The following is a 20,421-nucleotide window of genomic DNA, read 5'->3' as shown; positions in this document are numbered from 1 at the left end:
AGAACTCCTGACTCCAAAGATTGGTTCATTAAGAAACTCAGGGGTTTACAAAGTGAGGTCGCGCAGTTATTTAAAACATTTGCGGATATATTATCTGGGCCAGGGGAGGTAGCTATATTTAATCTTTTTAGCCTTTCATAAACCGCAGTTTCAGTAACAACCACATTTGTAATTTGATCGGAGTTAGACGGTGAGTAAACGGTAGATGAGACTGTGGGAGGCTCAGACACAAATGCCTCAGAAAATGACTTGACGAACATATCGGAAATGTTTTCGTGACAATCTATAAGAACCCCTTTAGAATCGCGCAATTGTGGAGTTCTGACAGGGCCTGATAGAGCACACCTGATATACTTGTAAAAACTTTTAGGATCTTTGTTTTCACCAATGGTTTTCTCATATTTACTTCTGGCATCTTTGATAACATTTGACAGCCAATTTGAGAATACTCGATGTACATTATAATCCGCCTGACTACTTGTTCTTCTGAATCTACGCCATAAACATCTTTTCCTGTTGATAAGCTTAAGGATTCTATTATCTATCCATGGCTTTTTATATGACTTTTTCAGTGTTATCGTTTTAGACTTAGATTCAATTAAGTCGTTCAACTTTTGCTTAAAAATGTCCCAATTGTCACATACAGAAGAGCCGGTGAATAATGATGACCAGTTTAGTTTATTTAGTTCATTGTCCAGTGCACCAAAGTCGACAATTCTTTTTTGGTATACCATAACCTTGCTATTCCATATAAAACACATCTGTAATTCCGCCTTCAAGACCGAATGATCTGATTTTCCAATAGGGTCTAAATATTCTAAATTGGCTAGTAAGTTTTCATCCGACGTTATAAGAAGATCTAATGTAGAGGGTTGTTGCTGCGATCTATATCGAGTAGGTTGATCTACTAACTGCGTTAAGTGACTATCGATGAGTAATTCACGCAACATTTGTGACGCATTACTTAAGCATTGAGAAATATTTATAGGCCATGTTACTTGAGGCATGTTAAAATCACCAAATAAAAATCCAGTTAGTTTTTTGATAGTGTTTCAGGATTTTTCTTTTTCCATTTTCACATGCATTATAAAAGCATATGTCGGTTTCGTCAGCAATATTCAATGAATTCATGAATGACTCCAGTCTATCAAGTAGTAAATTAAAGGCTATAACGGTTAGTGATAAGGTAGGATATTGTTCTCCTTCCAAAACCACTGAAAATTTTTTTAAATATTTGAAAACTTCTTTCAATTTGTTCACCCAAATCCATTCACAGGCAGTTAGAGAATAGCGCTTAAAACGGCATTATTTTCAGAGAGCAGTTGTAAAGCTTCTTTCATACTGTAAGCAACTTCCAGCATTGCCTATTGCCTGCGTACTGTTCCATCTAGTTGATACATCTAAAGGAGGATCCTTGTAGGTTATTCTTTTTACTTCACAACAACTTATAAACTTATTGCATAGTTGTTCTGATTTACGTATTTTTTTAAATATTCCACGAATTTTTTCAACAAATGATATTCTATCAGCATCGTTTTCCTCCTCAGAATCTTCTTCATTGTTCTCATCAGCACTATAATCATCTTCATGATCCTCTGTTCGTACCTCTTCTATTTTTAGAGTGTTTAAAATATCTTTCACGCCTAAGTTGCAAATGTGTGCCATACATCGGAAGTGGCTATTTTTTTCATCAAATCTAATGCTTTCTTGATTCAGAAGTTTTTTCAATTCTGCTATAAACATGTCGTTGGCAGAAGCATTGTCCATGGTGATGCCTTGAATTTTTTCTTTAAGACCGAAAAATTCTATAGATGAGTGAAAGAGTTTTGCAATGTCTAAACCTGTATGTTTTCCATCAGATGGTAAAAAATCTAAAGTTAGAGAACATAATTTCCAGTTGTCATCTATGTAATGTGCTGTTATTCCATAATAAGATTTTCTGTTAACAGACGTCCAACCGTCTACAGTAAAAGAAATTTTACTGCTAGTGTCAAGTAAAAGTTGTTTTACATTTTCACGCATTTGTTCGAAATATTTGAGAGTTGCACAACGTAGTTTGTCTTTTTTTGGCATTGATAGATTTGGAGAAATTAATTTGAAATAATTCTGTGTAGCTTCGTCATCAAAAAAGTTATACGGCAAACTTTTTCTTGATGTCCATATAACTGTTTCTTTAACAAAAATGTCTGTTGCATCGGCTGTTTTCACCAGATGCTGAAAAGCAAAAAAATCGCAGTTGTATTTATATAGGTTAGTAATCAGAACTTATTACTTAAAAATATGTGATTATGTTATTACGAGTATTATTATATGAAATATGTAAAATCTTTTTTTTTTATTTAAGATTTTGAGAGATTTTCAGAGCACGGAGCTTTGAAGCAACCAATGCAGTTAGTTCTGATTTTTTGTTTTACAGTCACAATTTGTGACAATGAAAGACTATTGTTTTACACAACTTCTAAAAAAATTTAATTGTCGTCAGAGGCAGAGGCATTAAGTTTTGCTAAAAATAATCATAAAACAACCCAAAATTGGGTTTTAATATCCAATTATAGTTCCACAGTAGGACCTTTTTTTAAAAAGAGTCGAGCCCCCAAAGAGTAGCTAATAATTTTATAATTTGTTTTTTAAATTGGAACTAATGATTTTTTCGATAAAGATTCAGCTTTAATTATCACAAAACGTGACTGAAAAAGGATAAATTCGAACTCACTGCGTCGGCACCGGCCGTTTCAAACTTTGGTAAATCCCCCTGTTAATTATATATTCGAGAAGTGAGAAAAAAATAACATTCACATTCACACAAAAACCTATATTGTACCTGTATTTACCTTTGAAGTAGGCTTAAATGCATCCTCCAATTTCAGTTGCCCCTTCTCTGCGACATTAACATTAACCCCAAATATTTCTTCATATGAGTTTCGATGTATTGACTTTAAATGTTTTTTTAATCCACTTGTGTTGGAATCCTTCATTTTTATACATTTTCTTGTCGAACACAATTTACAAACACCTATTTTAAAGTTATTTTCCATTTCAAAATGAAAAAAATCTTTGACAGTTCGTTTTTTTTCTGTGCTTGCAGTCGAAGGTTCACTGTCACTATCAATCGCGTTATTAAGATGTACAGATTCATTATAATTTGTTTTCTTTGACTGCATCTTAAAGATCCTTGTTCAAGGTAAAGCCTACTAAATTTTTTTTGCACTCATGACCTTTTTTGATAGCTTTCGCGCATTCACCAAAGTGCGGGAGGTCGAACTTCCCGCACACGTGCATTTAACTTCCCGTTGCCATGGTAACCTTAAAATACTCGGGTAGTGTCAACATTGTGACGTGTTGACGGCGCTGTCAATGGCGTTGTTTATAAATAACTCACAGTTAATCTCTTCAGTTTAAAGGTTTATTCGTCGCAAAAAATATTGTACACAACACGTTCGTGAGCCTGCTTCCCGCATTCACGCAAATGCGGCACTCCCTTCGGTCGTGCCTCAAACAAGCATTCATGCGGGAAGCAGGCTATCCCGAACTAGTTGCGTAAATTACTATTTCAATTCTTTCTCAATAATATCTCAGTCTGGCACGTCAGCGTACTTACACTCGAATGCGAATAATATTACAATGCTCGACAAATCATTAGAAATTGAACTGGTTTTCTTAATTCTCAGAAAGTTCTTGACCCCAGTGGATGTAGGAAAACAATTCTAGGAAATAAAGACTGTAGCGAGACTTTCGAGACTCTCGCGAGACGATACCGAGACTATAATAATCGAGACTCTCGAAAATCGAGACCGATATCTACGTTTCGAGATTTGACGAGCCCGATATCGAGGCCCATTAAATCTCGACGAGACGAGACGAGACCGAATCCCTTTACTTCCTCTTTCCGAATAGACCTCAAATAAATAAACGACAATCAGACAAAAAATTTAAAAACTTACATTGAATTGATTCTGCATTTTAAACATGAATTTTGTAAATTGGGTACGAGATTATTATTCCGTATTCAAATCGATATCTAATTAGTAAGCAGTGCAAGTCTCAGAGGATACAAATGTTGGAAAAGTCATCAGTTCTTGCAAATGAAACCGTACATCCAACAAGCTTTTCATACAATTTCTGTTATGTGTGCGTTAAATATTAGTGTACTGTCGAATGTGAATCCTCTTTGAACTTTTCTGTAAGGTTTAAGAAAACAATATAAAACATTTTTGTTTATTTAGTGACGAGTGATTATTGTTAGATCACTCAGCGACAGTGGTAAATGTAAAAATAGAAATATTTTACTTAAACTATACAGGGTGTTTACTAAACATGCGGTAAAAGTTCAGGGGGTTATTCCTTGGATTATTTTAAGTCTTTTGTCCTCGAATGATTTTGGAAAGACGCTTTCTTTCCAAAATATATTATTTTGCCTTTTTTTCTTAATATACATAGTATTCTTTGAACAACACGATACTAAAAAAAATGTTCTTAATCTCTTGTAAAGAAATAAGAACAGTTACGCTCCGCTCCCTTGGTTCACGGTGAATAAAAAAAAATCATCACAATTGAGATAGGGCGGGTGGGCGGGCCTAAATTTTAGCTTTTTGTTTTAATATGTGTAGACTTATTTTCACAACATAAAACTTAAAAGATGTTTAAAATGGAAAATTTGTATAAGGAAATATCGATTATGCAAATAGGCTCCGCCCCATAATTACAAAATTCATATTTCCTTGCAAAAATGTACCATTTTAACCATGTTCTAAGTTTCTTGTTGTGAAAAGATGTCTACGTATTTAAAAAAAAAGGCAAAATATAAACCCCGCCCGCCCGCCCGCCCTATCTTAATTCTGATGATTTTTTTTTATTCGTCGTAAGCCGAAGAGCGGTGTACTTCACAAACAAGTTTGCTGGATTGGTTGAGGTGCTAGATCCCCAGATTTAAATCCTTTGAACTTTAATTCCCGAGCATAAGGGAAGGAAGTATTGTATTGTCCGCCGACCGACTCTCTACTTTTACGTTTTCTCGACCTTTCATGGCCCCTACAGTACGAAGAAATAGGTCTCCCGTTTCCGTCTGTTTGTCTGTCCGTCTGTCTGCCGTCCTGATTTTTTATTAGACAGATTATTTCTGAAAGTACTGGGCCGATTGTTGTCAAATTTTGTATCTATATTAGGAATATTATGTAGATGGTAAAACGCCAACCAAAATTTGTTTAATCATCCTCACCAACAATGTGATGAAGTTACTTCAAAATTGTAGTTACTAAATGGGTTTTAAATTGCATAAAATAACATAGTCCTACACATATAGTTTATGATGCCGTATTGAGTTTTTATCCGAAACGTACAGATTTTTGGAAAAAAATCAAAATTATAAAGTATTTTGCAATTTAATTTTGAATTTGCAAAACCTAATGCTTTGAAATCTTGCAGATATTTTAAAGTTATGATAAGCATGATAAATTGTTAATCAAAATATATTTGCCAATCTTCTCCACAAAATTGATGACGTCAGCTCAAAATTTTGCCGAATAAATGCTATCTGAAATGTCAAAAATATGGTGAGAGTATACCTGTGATTTATCATTCCATTCGTATTTTTTGGATTTGCTTATACAGGGTGTCCCAAAAAAAACAATGAATGCGTGAATTTATTTTATTGATTTAATCAGGGACTGCAAAACCGAATGCTTTGAAATCATGGAGATGTTTTAAAACTTTCTTATGATGCATGGTAAATTTTTGATCAAAATATATTTGCTTATCCCCCCAAAAAAAAATTAATGACGTTACCTCAAAATATTGCTGAATAAATCCTATCTTAAATGTGCAAAGAATGATGAGTCTATACTTGTGATTTATTACGCATTTAGATTTATTTATACAGGGTGTCTGACAAAATTAATGACTGAGTCAATTTATTTTATTGATTAAATCAAGAATTGCGAAACTAAGTCTTTGAAATATTGGCATTTTGATGTTATTATAAGCATGGTAACTTTTTAATCAAAATTTATCTATTTATCAACCCCAAAATTTGATTACGTCATCTCAATGTGCTGCCGAATAAATCGTCTCTAATATATGCAAAATATAATCAGTCTATACTTGTAATTTATCATTGCATTCATATTTTTTAGATTTGCTTTTACAGGATGACTCAAAAAAATTAATGAATCAGTCAATTTATTATTCATCAAATTAAGAGCCATCCCATTTTCCCGAAAATGCGAGAATACGCTCGTCTTTATTGATAAGATATGAATTTTAATAGTAACATTCAGAATATTTTGTTTAATTGAGAGTTATTAATAATTTTAGTCATATGTTTTGAGGCGATAAACTCATTCAAATAAAACAAATGTTTACGTGACATTCTTCCGATGTATAAACATAAACATCTGAACTACGCATATTTCTCGATACCACTATTCCCGTTGGTAATGTGATGTAAATATAATTTCCACTAATGTGACTTGCAGCCAGGCAGCCAGCCACCTGCACAAAGCACTGCCGCTTGAATTTTGTTTGCAGTATCGTTTCTCATTCTTAATTTGCTTTTTTTTTCGTTCGAAAAAGTATACCTCACACTTTTGAAATTACTGCAATTGCATTAATATTTTTTTGATTTGCTTATACTGAATGATGCAAAAAAATTAATGACTCAATTTATTTTATTAATTAAATCAAGACTGCAGAACCGGATGCCTTGAAATCTTGCAGACGTTTTGAAGTTATTGCAGAGATGGTAAATTTTTAATCAAAATGCCCCCAAAAAATTGATGACGTCATGTCATAATTCTGCCGAAAAAATACTATCTAAATTGTGTAAAATACATTGGTGAGTCTATACTTCTAATTCATAATGGCATTAACATTTTTTACATTTGCGTGAATAAATTAATTTATTATTAAATCAAGAACGGCTCAGTCTATTTTTCCCAAAATTGGGGAGGGGGGGGGGGGAGAATATAATACGTTATTATTAGTATTACTGCATCAACTTAAGTTCAAATAAGTGTTCTTGCAAAAATGATGATTGACGTCGTCACAAAATTTTGTACAGTAAAAACTTATTTGAAACATACGCGTAGCATGCTTCTTTACATTTACTTTAGCATTACAGATTTACATATGTTTATTTCAATTCATAGGCGTTTTAAAAAAGTATAAAACCCGCAAAATCAAATTTTACAATTTTTCGAAAAAACTGGATGTTTCAATGTACTTCAGGAGCGAGGGAAGTTCTCTCGACGCAACTTTCGACCAATGTTTTATATTTAATATAACAGTGTAGTACACTACTGCAGGGGAAAATAAAGAGATTTTGTAATATGAATTAATAGAGTATTGCTTTTTTTGAAAAACTTATATCGGCTTTTATCTCTGAAACAAAGTATGTTTCCGGAAATCATCAAAGGGCAAAAAAATCTTGAAATAACCCTTGCATTTTTGACGCATGTATATTAAATATCTTTTAGTGTTCACAAAAAGGATCCGACTTGTTCCGTTGCCAAAACTTTTGACTCTTTTGCCTAGTATAGTCAACAAAGTTTCTTTTTAAAAATCTCATTAATTTACGATAAAGATATGCCTTATAAATATAATAAAATATTGGCTACAAATAGTAACAGATACTGTGCTTTTTCACTGAAATAGGAGAGTACGGTGTTCTACCACGATTAAAGATGCTAAAGATTTAAATTAGAGCAGTGCAACATAAATCTAAAATTAATTTTAATTAATTAGCACATTTTGAACCAGTGAAATATTCTCTTACGAAAACAATTTAGTTTACTTGAATACTTATACATACGATCGAGTACCTTTGAAAAAAATATTTGAAATAATTGTGACTGTAGAAATAAATGGAACTGGCTTTTTTAATGCTTGAAAATATAATCTTCTCTACAGTCTAATGCGAACGTGTATCAGGATACGTAATAAACGGAGCTCGGGTTTTATGCAAATGCATGTTAAGAGCATAGGAATAATATTTTTACGGTTTTTTAATAAAAATGCATCTGGAAATTTCCAGGTCAAGTTGAAATTGTCGTGTTTTTACTTTCCGAGTGTAACCTAATAAGAGTATAATAGGGTCGATCCGTCGAATGGCTACTTTAATGTTTTATCGCCGTTTGCGACGCTTAGAGTACAAAAAATATGCCCCCTTTTCCTCCTGGGCCATTTTTATTAGACAAATAATATCGGAAACCACTGGACCGATTGTTGTCAAATTTTACAAGTAGGTAAATATTTTATAAATATCGTGTAGATGGTAAACGCTAACCAAACTTTGTTCTAGTAACAAAAAAATCCAATTACTAAAATGTCTAAATATGATTCTTCACCGTTAATAATCGTTTTAGGCATTATTAAGGAAAAAAAAGTCATGCAAAAATTGTTGAAAGCTGCTGCACATAAATACATATGTGGCTTATTTTATTTTTTAGCTGCTTGAAAGTCTATGCTGTGTAGTCGGTAGTAGAACATGAATATTGAAAATGAGGTCGTTATTGTCTCTTCTAAAAATACAAAGTATTGATTAAAAAATATGTATTTCAACTAACAATAGCCGTTCATAATCGCTTTTAATTACTATTTCTAATCAGGTTCTCAACCCATACTTTATTTAACTACGTAAACACTTTGTATTGTAGAGCAGTTTGCGTAGGCTTTGTTTACATTGGAAACAAAGTAATTCTGTCCACTACAAGTAACAGTTGTTACGGTGATTAATTGATCATACATACACAGGATCATGTCAGAGAGTCATATGTGGATATTATGAACTCATATATAGGTCATTGTCAGGCTTTATCATGGTTTTCAGATACCACATTTTTATGAAATTATAATTTATAATGCGACAGATTTTCCAAACAGTTCATTTAATTTTGATTTTTTATTTTTATTTGCTATTTAATCCTCATTCCGATTCAAAACATATACTTTCGATACATTTTTGCGTTTTAGCGGCTTAGGGGTGTATACTTTGCCTTCGAAGCTAACTCCCTTAATACGAATGCGCTCCAGCAGGTGAAGCAACCAGCAACACGGAGGCGCTAGTCGTGTTGCGATCGTGACCGAGTGAGCTACAACGAGCTTGTTTTCGGGAGATAACACGCAAAGAATTTTTAGCGCTGACGGTAGGTATTCCGCTGGGATTGTTTTTTTTTATGTTTGTTTAAATTTTCTTTGTGTCAGAAGGGAAACTGAGAATGTCTTTTTTATTGGGCGCCTAAACGACGAGTTGAGCAAAGTGATTGGGGGTTCGAAGCGTTTGAAAAATTTCAAGCAGAAGGAAAAAAATTGATGCGGAAGGGGATGTTTCGGGGTTGTTGACTTGAGAAAAACTAGTTGGGGTTGGTGGATAATAAGCGGTATTTTTTGTATGAAAAAAAGTTGGTAATTTTAATTAGCAAAGTGCAGAAAATGAGCATGTTATGTTGGTATTGCGTTGTGGGTTTTTAGTGCATTTATGATTAAAAGACTACTGGGGAAAATGCGTATATTTTTATGCGGAATTAAATCTTATATTTGGTTTTAAGAGTAATTAATTTATGGTAAAAAATCTGTGTACTTAGGGAAATTAGGTAAAAAACTGAAGGTATTATAGTTTAATACTGGAATGAAAAAATTATTGTTTTTACAAAGAAAAAACTATTTGCTTAATATTTACATATAATTTGGCGAAATATTTAAGACGTCAACACCCTGTGGAGTACTAAATGGAAATTATTATTTAAAAAAAATCAGATCAAAGGGTTACTTTAATGATCGAATTAGTTGTCATTCTCTCCAATGGCTACTGGCTGGCTGATAATTACTTGTACTTGTATTGTTATTAATCATTTTCGTAATTAATTTTGTTATTACAGTTGGTTCATGACTTCAAGACTTTCTTTTACTAAGGCATATTTGATTTGTTTTTTTTAACGATTTAATATAATAACTATATTAAAATCAGACAAACTTATAACTTATAAACTCATAATAGGTTATTTTTGGACATGAAATCGCGTGTATGTACTAATTTCGAATACAAATCAAATTTCACTGATCAATGATGGTACGATTTCAGATCCAAAGATGACTCAGCTACAAACTGTCTTCACTGCATGATATTATGAGACATTATGATAATTTTTGTGAATATGAATTTTTATAGTTATAGCTGAAATTAGTCTACTTTTTTATTCTTGCTACAAGTGTACTTGTTATTTCCAGTTTAGTATTTTAATTACTTAAAAGTGATTATAAAAATGCTATAAAAATTATTTGAAAAATTGTCTTATATTTTTTTTCACTTAAAATCGTACAAAACGAAAAAAAAAACGTTTTAGCATTTACAGCATCATTTCAATTTATTTAACGCTTAAGTCAATTCGATACACTAACCACTTAAAAAATTGGTCTGAGTGTCTAGATCGATACAGATTTCTTCACAGAGAAATGTTTGTAGCAACTGTGGATTATTAGTATTATTACTAAACAAACCACACGTTTAGACTCATATTGTTTTAGACATTTTAAATCAAAATTACTTCGCAAAATTTGAGGTGACGTCATTAAATTTTAAAGGAAATGAATAGACAAATTGTGATTAGTGCTCTGTCAGATAATCTTAAAGCATCCGTCTATTAATTTCAGAGCAATTTGTTTAGAACTTTTTGAGACAAACTGTAAAATTGCACACATGTACAGTTGGCTCCAGAAAAACGGGAATGAAATTTTTGTACAATGTAGAAAGTACCTGTCCCTTACTTGTCAATTTGACAAATCTGTTAAATATTTGTCAACATTTTGACACAAAATTTTTAAAGTGACATTATTGTTCTAAGCAATTCAGAATAGTCCCGTTTAAACTAGAAAAATTCACACAGTAATCTGTCATGCTAACTTTGACAATTCCAGTTTTTTCTGGAGCCATTAAAATATTTTTTTATCATTTACGTTACAGAGTATAATTTCCACATTAGTGACAAAAATTCCATTTTATTGTTTTGATCCATCCATATAAAAAAAAATACTTGGAAGTGTGCTGTAATATTTTTCCAATACAATAATTAGTTATGAATTAATTCATTTTGATTTTTTATAACATTTCATGTCGTTGTGCTAACTGAAAACTATAAATAAACATAGAAGGCGTAGATCGGTTGACGTTTCAGAGTGAGATTATTGTCTGCATTGTTACTCGCATTGTTAGTAAAATTTGTGTCGCTTTTTCAAGTTGTTTAGATATTTTTGGGTTAGAAAGTGAACAAAGTTGTGCAGAATGTGTTGTAATGAACGAGAAAGTGCAAAGATTCGAGCGAATCTGAGAAATATTAGGCATAGAAATTGGTGTGTATTTTTTTAATGGATTTTCTCAATCGGTTAAAATTAGCGAAATTTAGGAAATTATGAAATTAGTAAATCACACTTAATTAAATGTCCCATTCATTATTGTTTTCGTCTCTGTTTGCGGTAAAATTATCATAACCAAAAAAAAATTGATAAACGGGAAAACGATAAGTTGCTTCTGACGTTTGTAAAATATCTTTACACAGGTAACTATGATCACTTAATTTTTCCGGGAAGTTTTAAACGTTAATTATTCGAGGCCTTTTTATCGCCGGAAGTAAATTTTTCTCGGAAATTAAGATTTTTTTGAGGAAATTGCCACTTGACTATGTACTTTTCTGTCTCATACAATTTTATTTAGTTGTGGAATTAAAAGAAGTATTGTAATAGGATCAGTTTCTTAATAAAACATATAGGGTGTTCAAAAAATGGTGCACTAACTCTATGATACTTTTTATTGAGTAGGGAAAAAATAATTTAAAAAATCCTTGGGCCCAAATGTAGAAGACTAATTAACTTCAAAGTTTAATTTTTCTTTTCGATATTTCACTATAGTTTAATACATTATTTAATGTTGGGTATATGATATCGACTGAAATTTCATTATGGAACATAATTTTTGGAGATATCTTTATCCATCGTGTTTTTCATTTTATAACATCGCAAAAAACTCAAAAATTGTTAAGAATGGAGCTGAGAGCAGTGGCCAGTTTTTTTACATTTTTTGATTAAGTTTTTGTTCGTAAACGTCAAATTGACTTGTGTATTTAATAATGTACCGTTGAGTAGTGCACCATTTCTTGACCAGTCTGTACGTTTTTAAATGATGTGTTAATTAAAGGAATAAAACGATATATAATTTAACAGAGGTCTATCTAGGTTTTTTGAAACTATGGGGATGCAATAGCTATACTGTTAATGTCACACTGAGTTTGTAAACACTAATGTATTATGTTACCACAAAAAATTGATGACGTCATCATAGAATCTGTCATAAAAAATAGCAATCATAATAATAACTACAATCTGCCTATTTCAATCCAATCTGGATTTCCAGTCTGATAGTCTTTTTGTCCACCTGTTATTTGTTGTTCGAGCGACGTGGCTAGCCCGCCTCCCTATAAAGTCTGATAGTTCGGTGTTCTCCCTTAACCAAGTGTTTCGTTTGCAATTTATTAGTCTGATTCCCAGTATTATTTGTGAGCGGTTTGCGTCTTAGATAATTTTTTCGTTTTTTTGTTTGTACAGTTCTTCTTTCACATTGTTTATTGTTTCGGATGAAAATATGTGCTTTGATTTTCTAACAGTTGCCAAGAAAGATAGATTTCTGTCAGTATTTCATCCCTCCTGTTGTCCTTTCTTGTTGTCATTTTCTGTCCTCAAGAGATAATCTTCGACTAATTTTGTGCATTTTTTGCACAAAGTCGATACTTATTTACTACTAGAACAATATAGTCGGCAAACTTGAAACGAATTATCTACGGCCGATATACTTAGTTTAGGTTGCCTTAACTCATAATTGTGTTGTAATAAGGTTTATTGGGCGAATGAGTATTTTCATGATTTCTCGACGTTTCATTACCCCTAGAGAACTTAAAAAATAGGTCTACCGTTATCGATAGTCTGTCCGCCGTCCGATGTCAAGTTTTAGATGTAAGTTATGAATGTCGTGTAGCTGGTAAAGCGCTAACAAAGATTTGTATAATAACACTAGTTTACAAATTTAAACTTTTTTTCGTATCCAAAAATAAAAAAAAATATTTTCTACTTCTAAATTACTTACTGATAACAAATCCAAAAACGGATAATCACTATCACGTCAGGGTTTTTCATAAATCCAAAATAATGAACTTTGCTTTTACCTTCTTGTTAGTGTTAAACTGATTCATGTTAATGCACCATTGTCGCATAAAAAATGTCTTCGAGATCGTGCAAAGTAAGTCCAAATCAGTTTTCTTACGTTTGTGGTAAAATTATAGTACCTAAAGCTGGAAGACCTGTTCAAATATGCTTAAAAAGAAGGTATCAAGGTTTTGGGACGAAAATGTGTTACTGTTCGTCTATTATAAGGGAAACTGACAGTACTGCCAATAAAAGAAAGTGTTAATCAATTTTAATTTTCGGTCATAATGTTTATAACATATACTGGGTGTTGCTTTTATTTGATACAACCCCTGTAACTTCTTTATGCTTAAAGATAAACCTATACTTCTTTGAGCAAATTTGTATCATTTTAAAAGATCTTTGTGAGGCCAACCTCACATTTTTATTATCACTTCCCGTAGAAAAATCAAAAGCAACCAATTATTCTAAAATCAATACTTGAAAAATTTTTAAATAAAACATTGATGACAATCTAGCTTGAAAAATTGACTCATGTTATTTATTTATGTAAATGATCTTTTAAAATGATACAAATTTGCTCAAAGGACTATATGTTCATATATATTTAAAAATAAAAAAATTACAAGAGTTGTATAAAAGAAAAGAAATACGGGGTATGTTTATATAAATATCTCAAAAACCTGACGTGATGGATTTTTTCTGCTTTCAGATTTGAATTTCCCGAACCCAAATCCTTTAGATTCAATTATTTTTGTCTTTGGATATAAAACCTTGTAAACTAGTGTAATTGTTACCAACAATTTGATGACATCGCTTCAAAAATATGTACATAAAATATTATTGAAATTTTATAGAATAATATAGTCCTTTCTAAAAAATATTGTTTATGAATTTGCCCCTAGCTTTTCTCCTACGCATTTAAATGTTTCTCAAAAAAAATGTAAACTGTAATTCAAACTTTTATAAGCAACGCGCACGGAGACCTAGGATTTGTAACGCGAAAACGATTGCGGGTTCGATCCCCTCATGAACCTTTCTTTTTTTTTAAACTGTGCTACTTTATTAGTAAAATTTACTAAAATCAAATTTTATAATTCGTCAAAGAAGCGGGATTTGTTGTCTTGTACTTCTTTTCTAAAAAAAGGGTGTATTTTTGCTGATGCGTAAATCTTTTTTTAGTGAGGTTGGTGTATCGATTTGGCAATAATTTAGGGAGTTTAGTACTAGTGAGGTTCTTATAGTATTATATGCCTTTTGATAGTAAGCTAAATATAATTCTAAGTTATATTCATTACATTTCTCAATTAAACTTATGCCAGCATGTAGATAATCGCATGTGCTATAGCATGATTTAAATTCTGGTTATTCACGAGGTTGTTGAACTCAATTTTCCTATTCTGCTTGTTAATATTCTTGTGAGAAGTTTATACAGGGTTGGTAAAAAATACTGAAGCACTTGAATATCTCGGGAACGGTTTGTTGGATCTTCTTGAAATTTGGGCTAGACTTAAAAATACTCAAGCTCTATTTTCTGTATTTTTGTTAACTTTAAACTTCATTTGTTTTCAAGATGCAAGACTAACTTGATTTTTTTAAATAGCACTAGTCAAGTTGGAAGAATTTTTCCTGAATTTAGAACTGTAATACATGAATGTACTTTTTTAACTAAAACGTCAAATAAAATGATAAATTATTTATTATGAATAAATTCTGAAATAGAAAACTGTAGTTAGCTTTGAAAATACTGACATCGATTTGTCAGTGTGTATTGAAAAGCAAACTTCTATATCCAGGTAATGTTAGAAATCGTCAAAGAACCGGAAGACCAATATTTAATATCATGTCAGATGTAACTGAAAATCCAAAAACTTCAGTGCAGGAATTGGTATTAAACCACAATATGAGTAGAGGCCCAGTTCAAAAAATACTCAAACGGGAAAATGCATTATTTGAATGTAACTTTTCCTGCAAGATGGATAGGATTAAGGGGAGTAGATGTGTGGCCAGTTAGGTCACCCGATTTAACCCTACTTGACTCTTGCTGCGAGGTTATGTAAAAAATCGAGTTTATGTTAATAAACCATAAAGCATCGAAGGACTCCAAGAAAGAATATTAAATGTAATTGCTGATATTCCTCATAATATACTAACAGATTCATTTGAAAACTTTGTGCAACGTATTTAATATTGTGAGGAAGTAAATGAAGAACATTTGGAACATTTGTTGTAAAATTATTGGTTGTTATATGTTAATTTGATCTTTTTTCAACGACGTAATTTTTTATTTAAATCTTTCAAAAAGCTTTCATACCATTCTGTTACGTTTGTACCTGGTAATGCACTATTTAAAAACGGAGCATTTGACAACTAGACAAGTTAGCTAGCCCTGCATCTCAAAAATGAAGTACAAAATTTGAAAAAAAAAATAAAAAATAGAACTTGAGTATTCATTCCTAGGGACAGCCTAAATTTCAAAACGATTCAGAAAATATTCTCGCGATATTTAACTACTTCCATAGTTTTTAGCCACCCTGTATGTTTGTTATTTTTCTTGATGTTTTCTTTTTCTGACGCAAACCGTCTTCACCTTTCATTCAGGAATGCGGGACTTCATCTTGTTGTTGTAGTCGAAGTTTGCTCATCAGTTTTTGTCCTCTTGCTTTCCATATTTCTGGTATACCGTCAACTCTACCAGTCTTGTTGTTTTTTAGCTTCTTAAGTACTTCGTTCATTACTTCGTCAGTTCTTGTTGGGATATGTTTTGTGTGACTTCCTTCGGTTGAGCATTTGGATAAGTTTTGCTTGACAACAGCTCTGTATGGTGGCCTTTCAATTTTTACTTCTATTTGATATTATATTTCTTACAGAATTTTTTATTGATTCTACTTCTAACTTATTTTCACTCGTTTTTTTTTAGAAAATCATTGGGTCCCAATTGTTCATTATTATTTGTTTTATAATTTTTGTATTATATTACCTGATATATATTTCTTTACGTCTATATCTACTTTGTGCTGTTTTCGTCCTACAAATAGTGTTTTTGTGTTATTGGGCTATTGCTGCCCTTTTTGAGGTATTTTTCCTCTTTGTCTTCTAGTTTCTTGAACGACTTGAGTTAGTAAATCTGCACGTTCTTTTATGTTATCATCGTTTGTTTTTCTTTCTTGTAATTTTTCCTTGACTCTGCGTTCTTTTTTCTGTTACCTTTTCTAGATCGATTTTTTGTATATTTTCTTCTTTCTTTTTATTGCGTATTTTTACATATGCTTTGGTTCTGAGCAATCTCTGCTCATTACCTGCATTGATCCCGTTGATAATAGTTACTTTCCTTGTTATTTATTCCTGGATTGTGTCAGATGATATAAGATATTTTACTTTTACTTTAAATTGGACGTCATGTCCATATTTGGTTGCCCGTTTTCCTAAAACAACCTGTTCACTGCGTAAATGCTATTCATCCCGATTAAATTTACTACATCTCGCTAATAAACTAACAATTAATAAGTTTGATAGTCTGTTCTATATGAGGTTTAAAACTTGTTTTCATAAAAAGTTTCTATTGAATCGTCTTCGTGGTTTGAAGTAGTAATATAATATTACTAGCTTTTCGCCCGCGGCTTCGCTCGCGTAGACGATTCGTTGAAGAGCATTATTAGCAAGCTTCAAGTAAAAAAATGTATTGCAGAACATTAATACAAAGTTTCCAGTAAAACTCGACATAAAAATATTTTTTCTTTTACAAACTTTGTCACCCCCTTTCATCTTGTTAAGGGTGGAATCTTGAAAAAATCTGAAATAGGTGTTTCATTATTTGTGTTGAAAAGTATTAATCCAAGTTCCATCTAAAAATTTACAGTAGCAATATTTTCCCATACAAATTTCGTCATCACGTTTCACCCCCTTTGGGGTTGAATTTCGGTAGATGTTTAAATACGTGTTTCATTAATTGTGTTGAAGATCATTAATACCAAGTTTCACGTAAAAATTTAAATTTACAATAGAAATATTTTTCCTATACAAAGTTAGCCACCACTTTTCATTCCCTTAGGGGTTGAATCTCCGAAAATGCTTAAATACGTGTTTCATTATTTGTGTTGAAGAGCATTAATACCAAGTTTCATGTGAAAATTTACATTTACAATACAAATATTTTTCCCATACAAATTAAGCCAGTAGTTTTCACCCCCTTAGCGTAGTTTGATGATAATTACTCCAGCCATTTCAAGGTCGTTAACGCATAACACAATTGGTCCAGCAATCAACTTGTAAAGCGTGTCGACCGTCGCAGCGAATCTTAACCAAATTTAAACTTTTTAAGGTCCATTTTTTTGTCGGATGTTTTAAGTATTAACACTTTTTTATTATTTTTATGGTACAAAATGTAACTCGATTTAAGTTTGGTAATGCCTGCTTTTGGTCTGCTGACTCCATGTAGATTATTATTAATTTATTTTTATTTAATTTTGCTTATAAGGGTTTGTGTAAAAGAAATAAATTTCCATCAAAAAACTAAAAAGAGACAATACTTTAAGATTTCAGTGGTACATTGGAATGATTTAAGCACAAAGAACTTAACGATATAGTAGCAAACTAATTTAATATCTAACTATTGTTCCCTGTTATCAACAAGCTAATGATGCCTTAGTAAATGAAATTTTACTAAGAAATATGTTCATTTGTAGTACAAAGTTTAAATGGAAGTTTTACATATTTTTTAAATTATTGTTCTTTAAATTTAATCAGCTGTTATCAACATGAACTAAAAGCTAAGTAATAAATAATAAAGTTATACATGTGTAATTTAGATCTTTCTTAATAATTTAAATGGCTTATGACTTGATAAGCGTGAATAATAAGGTATTTCAGTAAAAAAGTAAAATTTATTCGCAGTGGCGATAAGTAAAATGTTTCTAAGAAGCGATTCTTTTAATTTTTTTATAGACTTTAACCATGGTAAAAAAGTGCATCGACATGAATAAACAAGTGCTGCCACAAGTACTAAGATGGCGTAAAATTTCAAATCCATCGAGTTGAGGTAAATTTGCAAAAAGCTTAAATAAATAAATCCTAGGAATAATAAATAGTGAAGTATTGGAAAAGGTTTCGCGAGCTCGATTTCTTTTGAATTTCTAGAGATAAGGATGTCTAAGTCTATGAAGCAAGTAAACTTTCATCGAAATTAAAAAAAAATGATTTTTAGAAAACATTAAAATTACTGAAATATTGTTTCAATTTATTTTTCAATGTTTTGGCATTTCAAATCAATGGAATACGCGTCCGGAAATTTTCAGTAAAATCGATCTCTGTCGACTTTCTCAAACGTTCGAATATTTGTTTTGTGCGAAATTAATTAATTTATTTTTATATACATTATCACTAATATTTAGTTGAAACGACTGTACACCTGTATAGTTTGTGCATGGTAATAGTGACGATGTTGACTGGAACACGTTATTATCTTGGCAACACCGAATATTTCAACACTGTTGAAACGCAAACGTTGAAAGTTCGGTATTGCAAGCACTATGTGCTTGAGTTAGCATCAGTGCAATCTGTATTCAGCCGATGTCTTGTATGATTATAGAAGTAAATATTGTCATTAAAAGCGTACTTTATCAGAGATTCTCTTTAAGTGCATAGCATGTAAAGCTCAATACGTCGTTAAATTATAAATGTAGCGTTTATTATAACATCAAGCTAAAGTGCATTTAGTATTCTACATAAATGTGTGTATTTCGTTAGTGAAGTTAATTTTTCAGTCACATGGTTAGTTAGATACGCCTTAAAAAGAACACTTTCCTGCCTGGTTACACGAACAACTACTTGATTATAGTTTGATTCCTATAAGTAATATTTTAGAATTAACGCTCCATTATAAAAAAATACAAAATTAACTTTTATTGTTTTTGCAATACCATGGGTATGTTAAATATATCGAGAAGTAAAAAATCTAGGATTGCCTTTGAAATTTCACCGTGAATTCAGGAAGTTACACTTTTCCAGTATCGTTGACCATAGATAGCATGTCAGACCGTAGTCACTTTTAATCTCTATCCGTGAAATTTGTCCTGCTTTAGGCTAATCCTCTTTTCGCTGATAGGATTAAAAGGAAGTGACATTATTTTCCAACATTTCTGAAAACATGAATGTAATTTGTAAACGTAAGAATGCTAACCCCGAACACTTACTATTTTAAGACATAAAAAGCGGTACTATTTTAGTAACAACCTTGCGTGATTGCTTCAAGGATACAAGCTGTTAATGATCTAAGGAAACGAATTGTAAAATTCAGTTAATCAAATAAAAACGAACTCACACTGAACCGAATTTATAAATGCACCCTGGAATTTTTCAATGTGTTTGGAATTAAAACCACCGCGCTGAAAAAAATTAGAGCAAGGGAGAATACAGAATCCTTTAAGTTCTATTTTATATTCAGCGCTTTTGTTCGACGCGAGAACAAAAAACACATTGTTATTGCGAAAAAATATTAAAATCCGAAACTGGTCAATTGATTCTTTGCCTTTCCATTTTTTCTCACTCATAGTGTTATTTAAAAATTCTCTTTCAGGTTATTAAAAATGTGCGGTGAGAATGGATCCGTTCGTCGACGAAGAGAATAGGACCCGGACTCAAATAATGGATCCATCCGATTACGTGGTAAGAGAACTTATCCCATATTAAAATCCCAGAAAAAATAAAACGATATGCTCCTTAAAAGCAACAATTTTAAGATCCAATCACGTTCGGGTGGCAAACGAAGCGCTCTCGACTCCATCACCCTCTTAGCGTTATCATCCCCTGAGAATTTTTAACAACTCGACAAGGTTATTACTGTACAAAGAAAAAACCGAACAGCCAAGTTTTAATTGAGCAATTAACCCAATCACTTCCAGATTAATTAACTCTCACTTAATTGATGGTTTTTGTTATTCAATTAGAAACTCATCCCGCAAATTGAATTCCGTTGCAAAAATATCGACGACGAGCGACGCAAAAAAATATGATTATGTTATACACACGACATTCGGAGCGAATCCCGTTGAGAGGTTTTATAAGAAACGTCGTTTACAGGGAGGCTTCATTCTATCACGCTTTTTTTTTCCTCTGCATTTTTATCATTCAAATGTATGCACATAATTTATGATAGATACTTTAGTCCTAAATTTTCTGTTTTACCGCGCAAATAATGTTCACGCCGCAATATAAATAACGGCGAGGTGTTTTTCTTCGCGAAGA

General features: G+C 31.8%; 1 protein-coding gene across 2 annotated transcripts in view; it reads left to right on the top strand.

Moving 5' to 3' along the window:
* The first annotated feature begins 9,067 nt into the window (after positions 1 to 9,067).
* LOC135125918 (dopamine receptor 1) overlaps positions 9,068 to 20,421 on the top strand; it is a 194,595-nt gene continuing 183,241 nt past the window's right edge. Inside the window, exons 1-2 of one of the 2 annotated variants that reach the window (XM_064051692.1) lie at positions 9,068 to 9,137; positions 19,754 to 19,842. In XM_064051692.1, the coding sequence (XP_063907762.1) occupies positions 19,777 to 19,842 (66 nt within the window). In that variant the 5' untranslated portion in view covers positions 9,068 to 9,137; positions 19,754 to 19,776. Of the gene's footprint in view, positions 9,138 to 11,233; positions 11,338 to 19,753; positions 19,843 to 20,421 lie in introns of those variants that run through there. The other variant, XM_064051693.1, reaches the window with a different exon arrangement.

Source organism: Zophobas morio, unplaced genomic scaffold (assembly GCF_036711695.1).
Source record: "Zophobas morio isolate AGI-343-1 ecotype UQ-CSIRO unplaced genomic scaffold, CSIRO_AGI_Zmor_V1 ptg000009l, whole genome shotgun sequence".
In the NCBI taxonomy this organism is placed as follows: Eukaryota; Metazoa; Arthropoda; class Insecta; order Coleoptera; family Tenebrionidae; genus Zophobas; species Zophobas morio.
The sequence above is the reverse complement of the archived record's forward strand: the minus strand, read 5'-3'. Positions and strand labels throughout refer to the sequence as shown.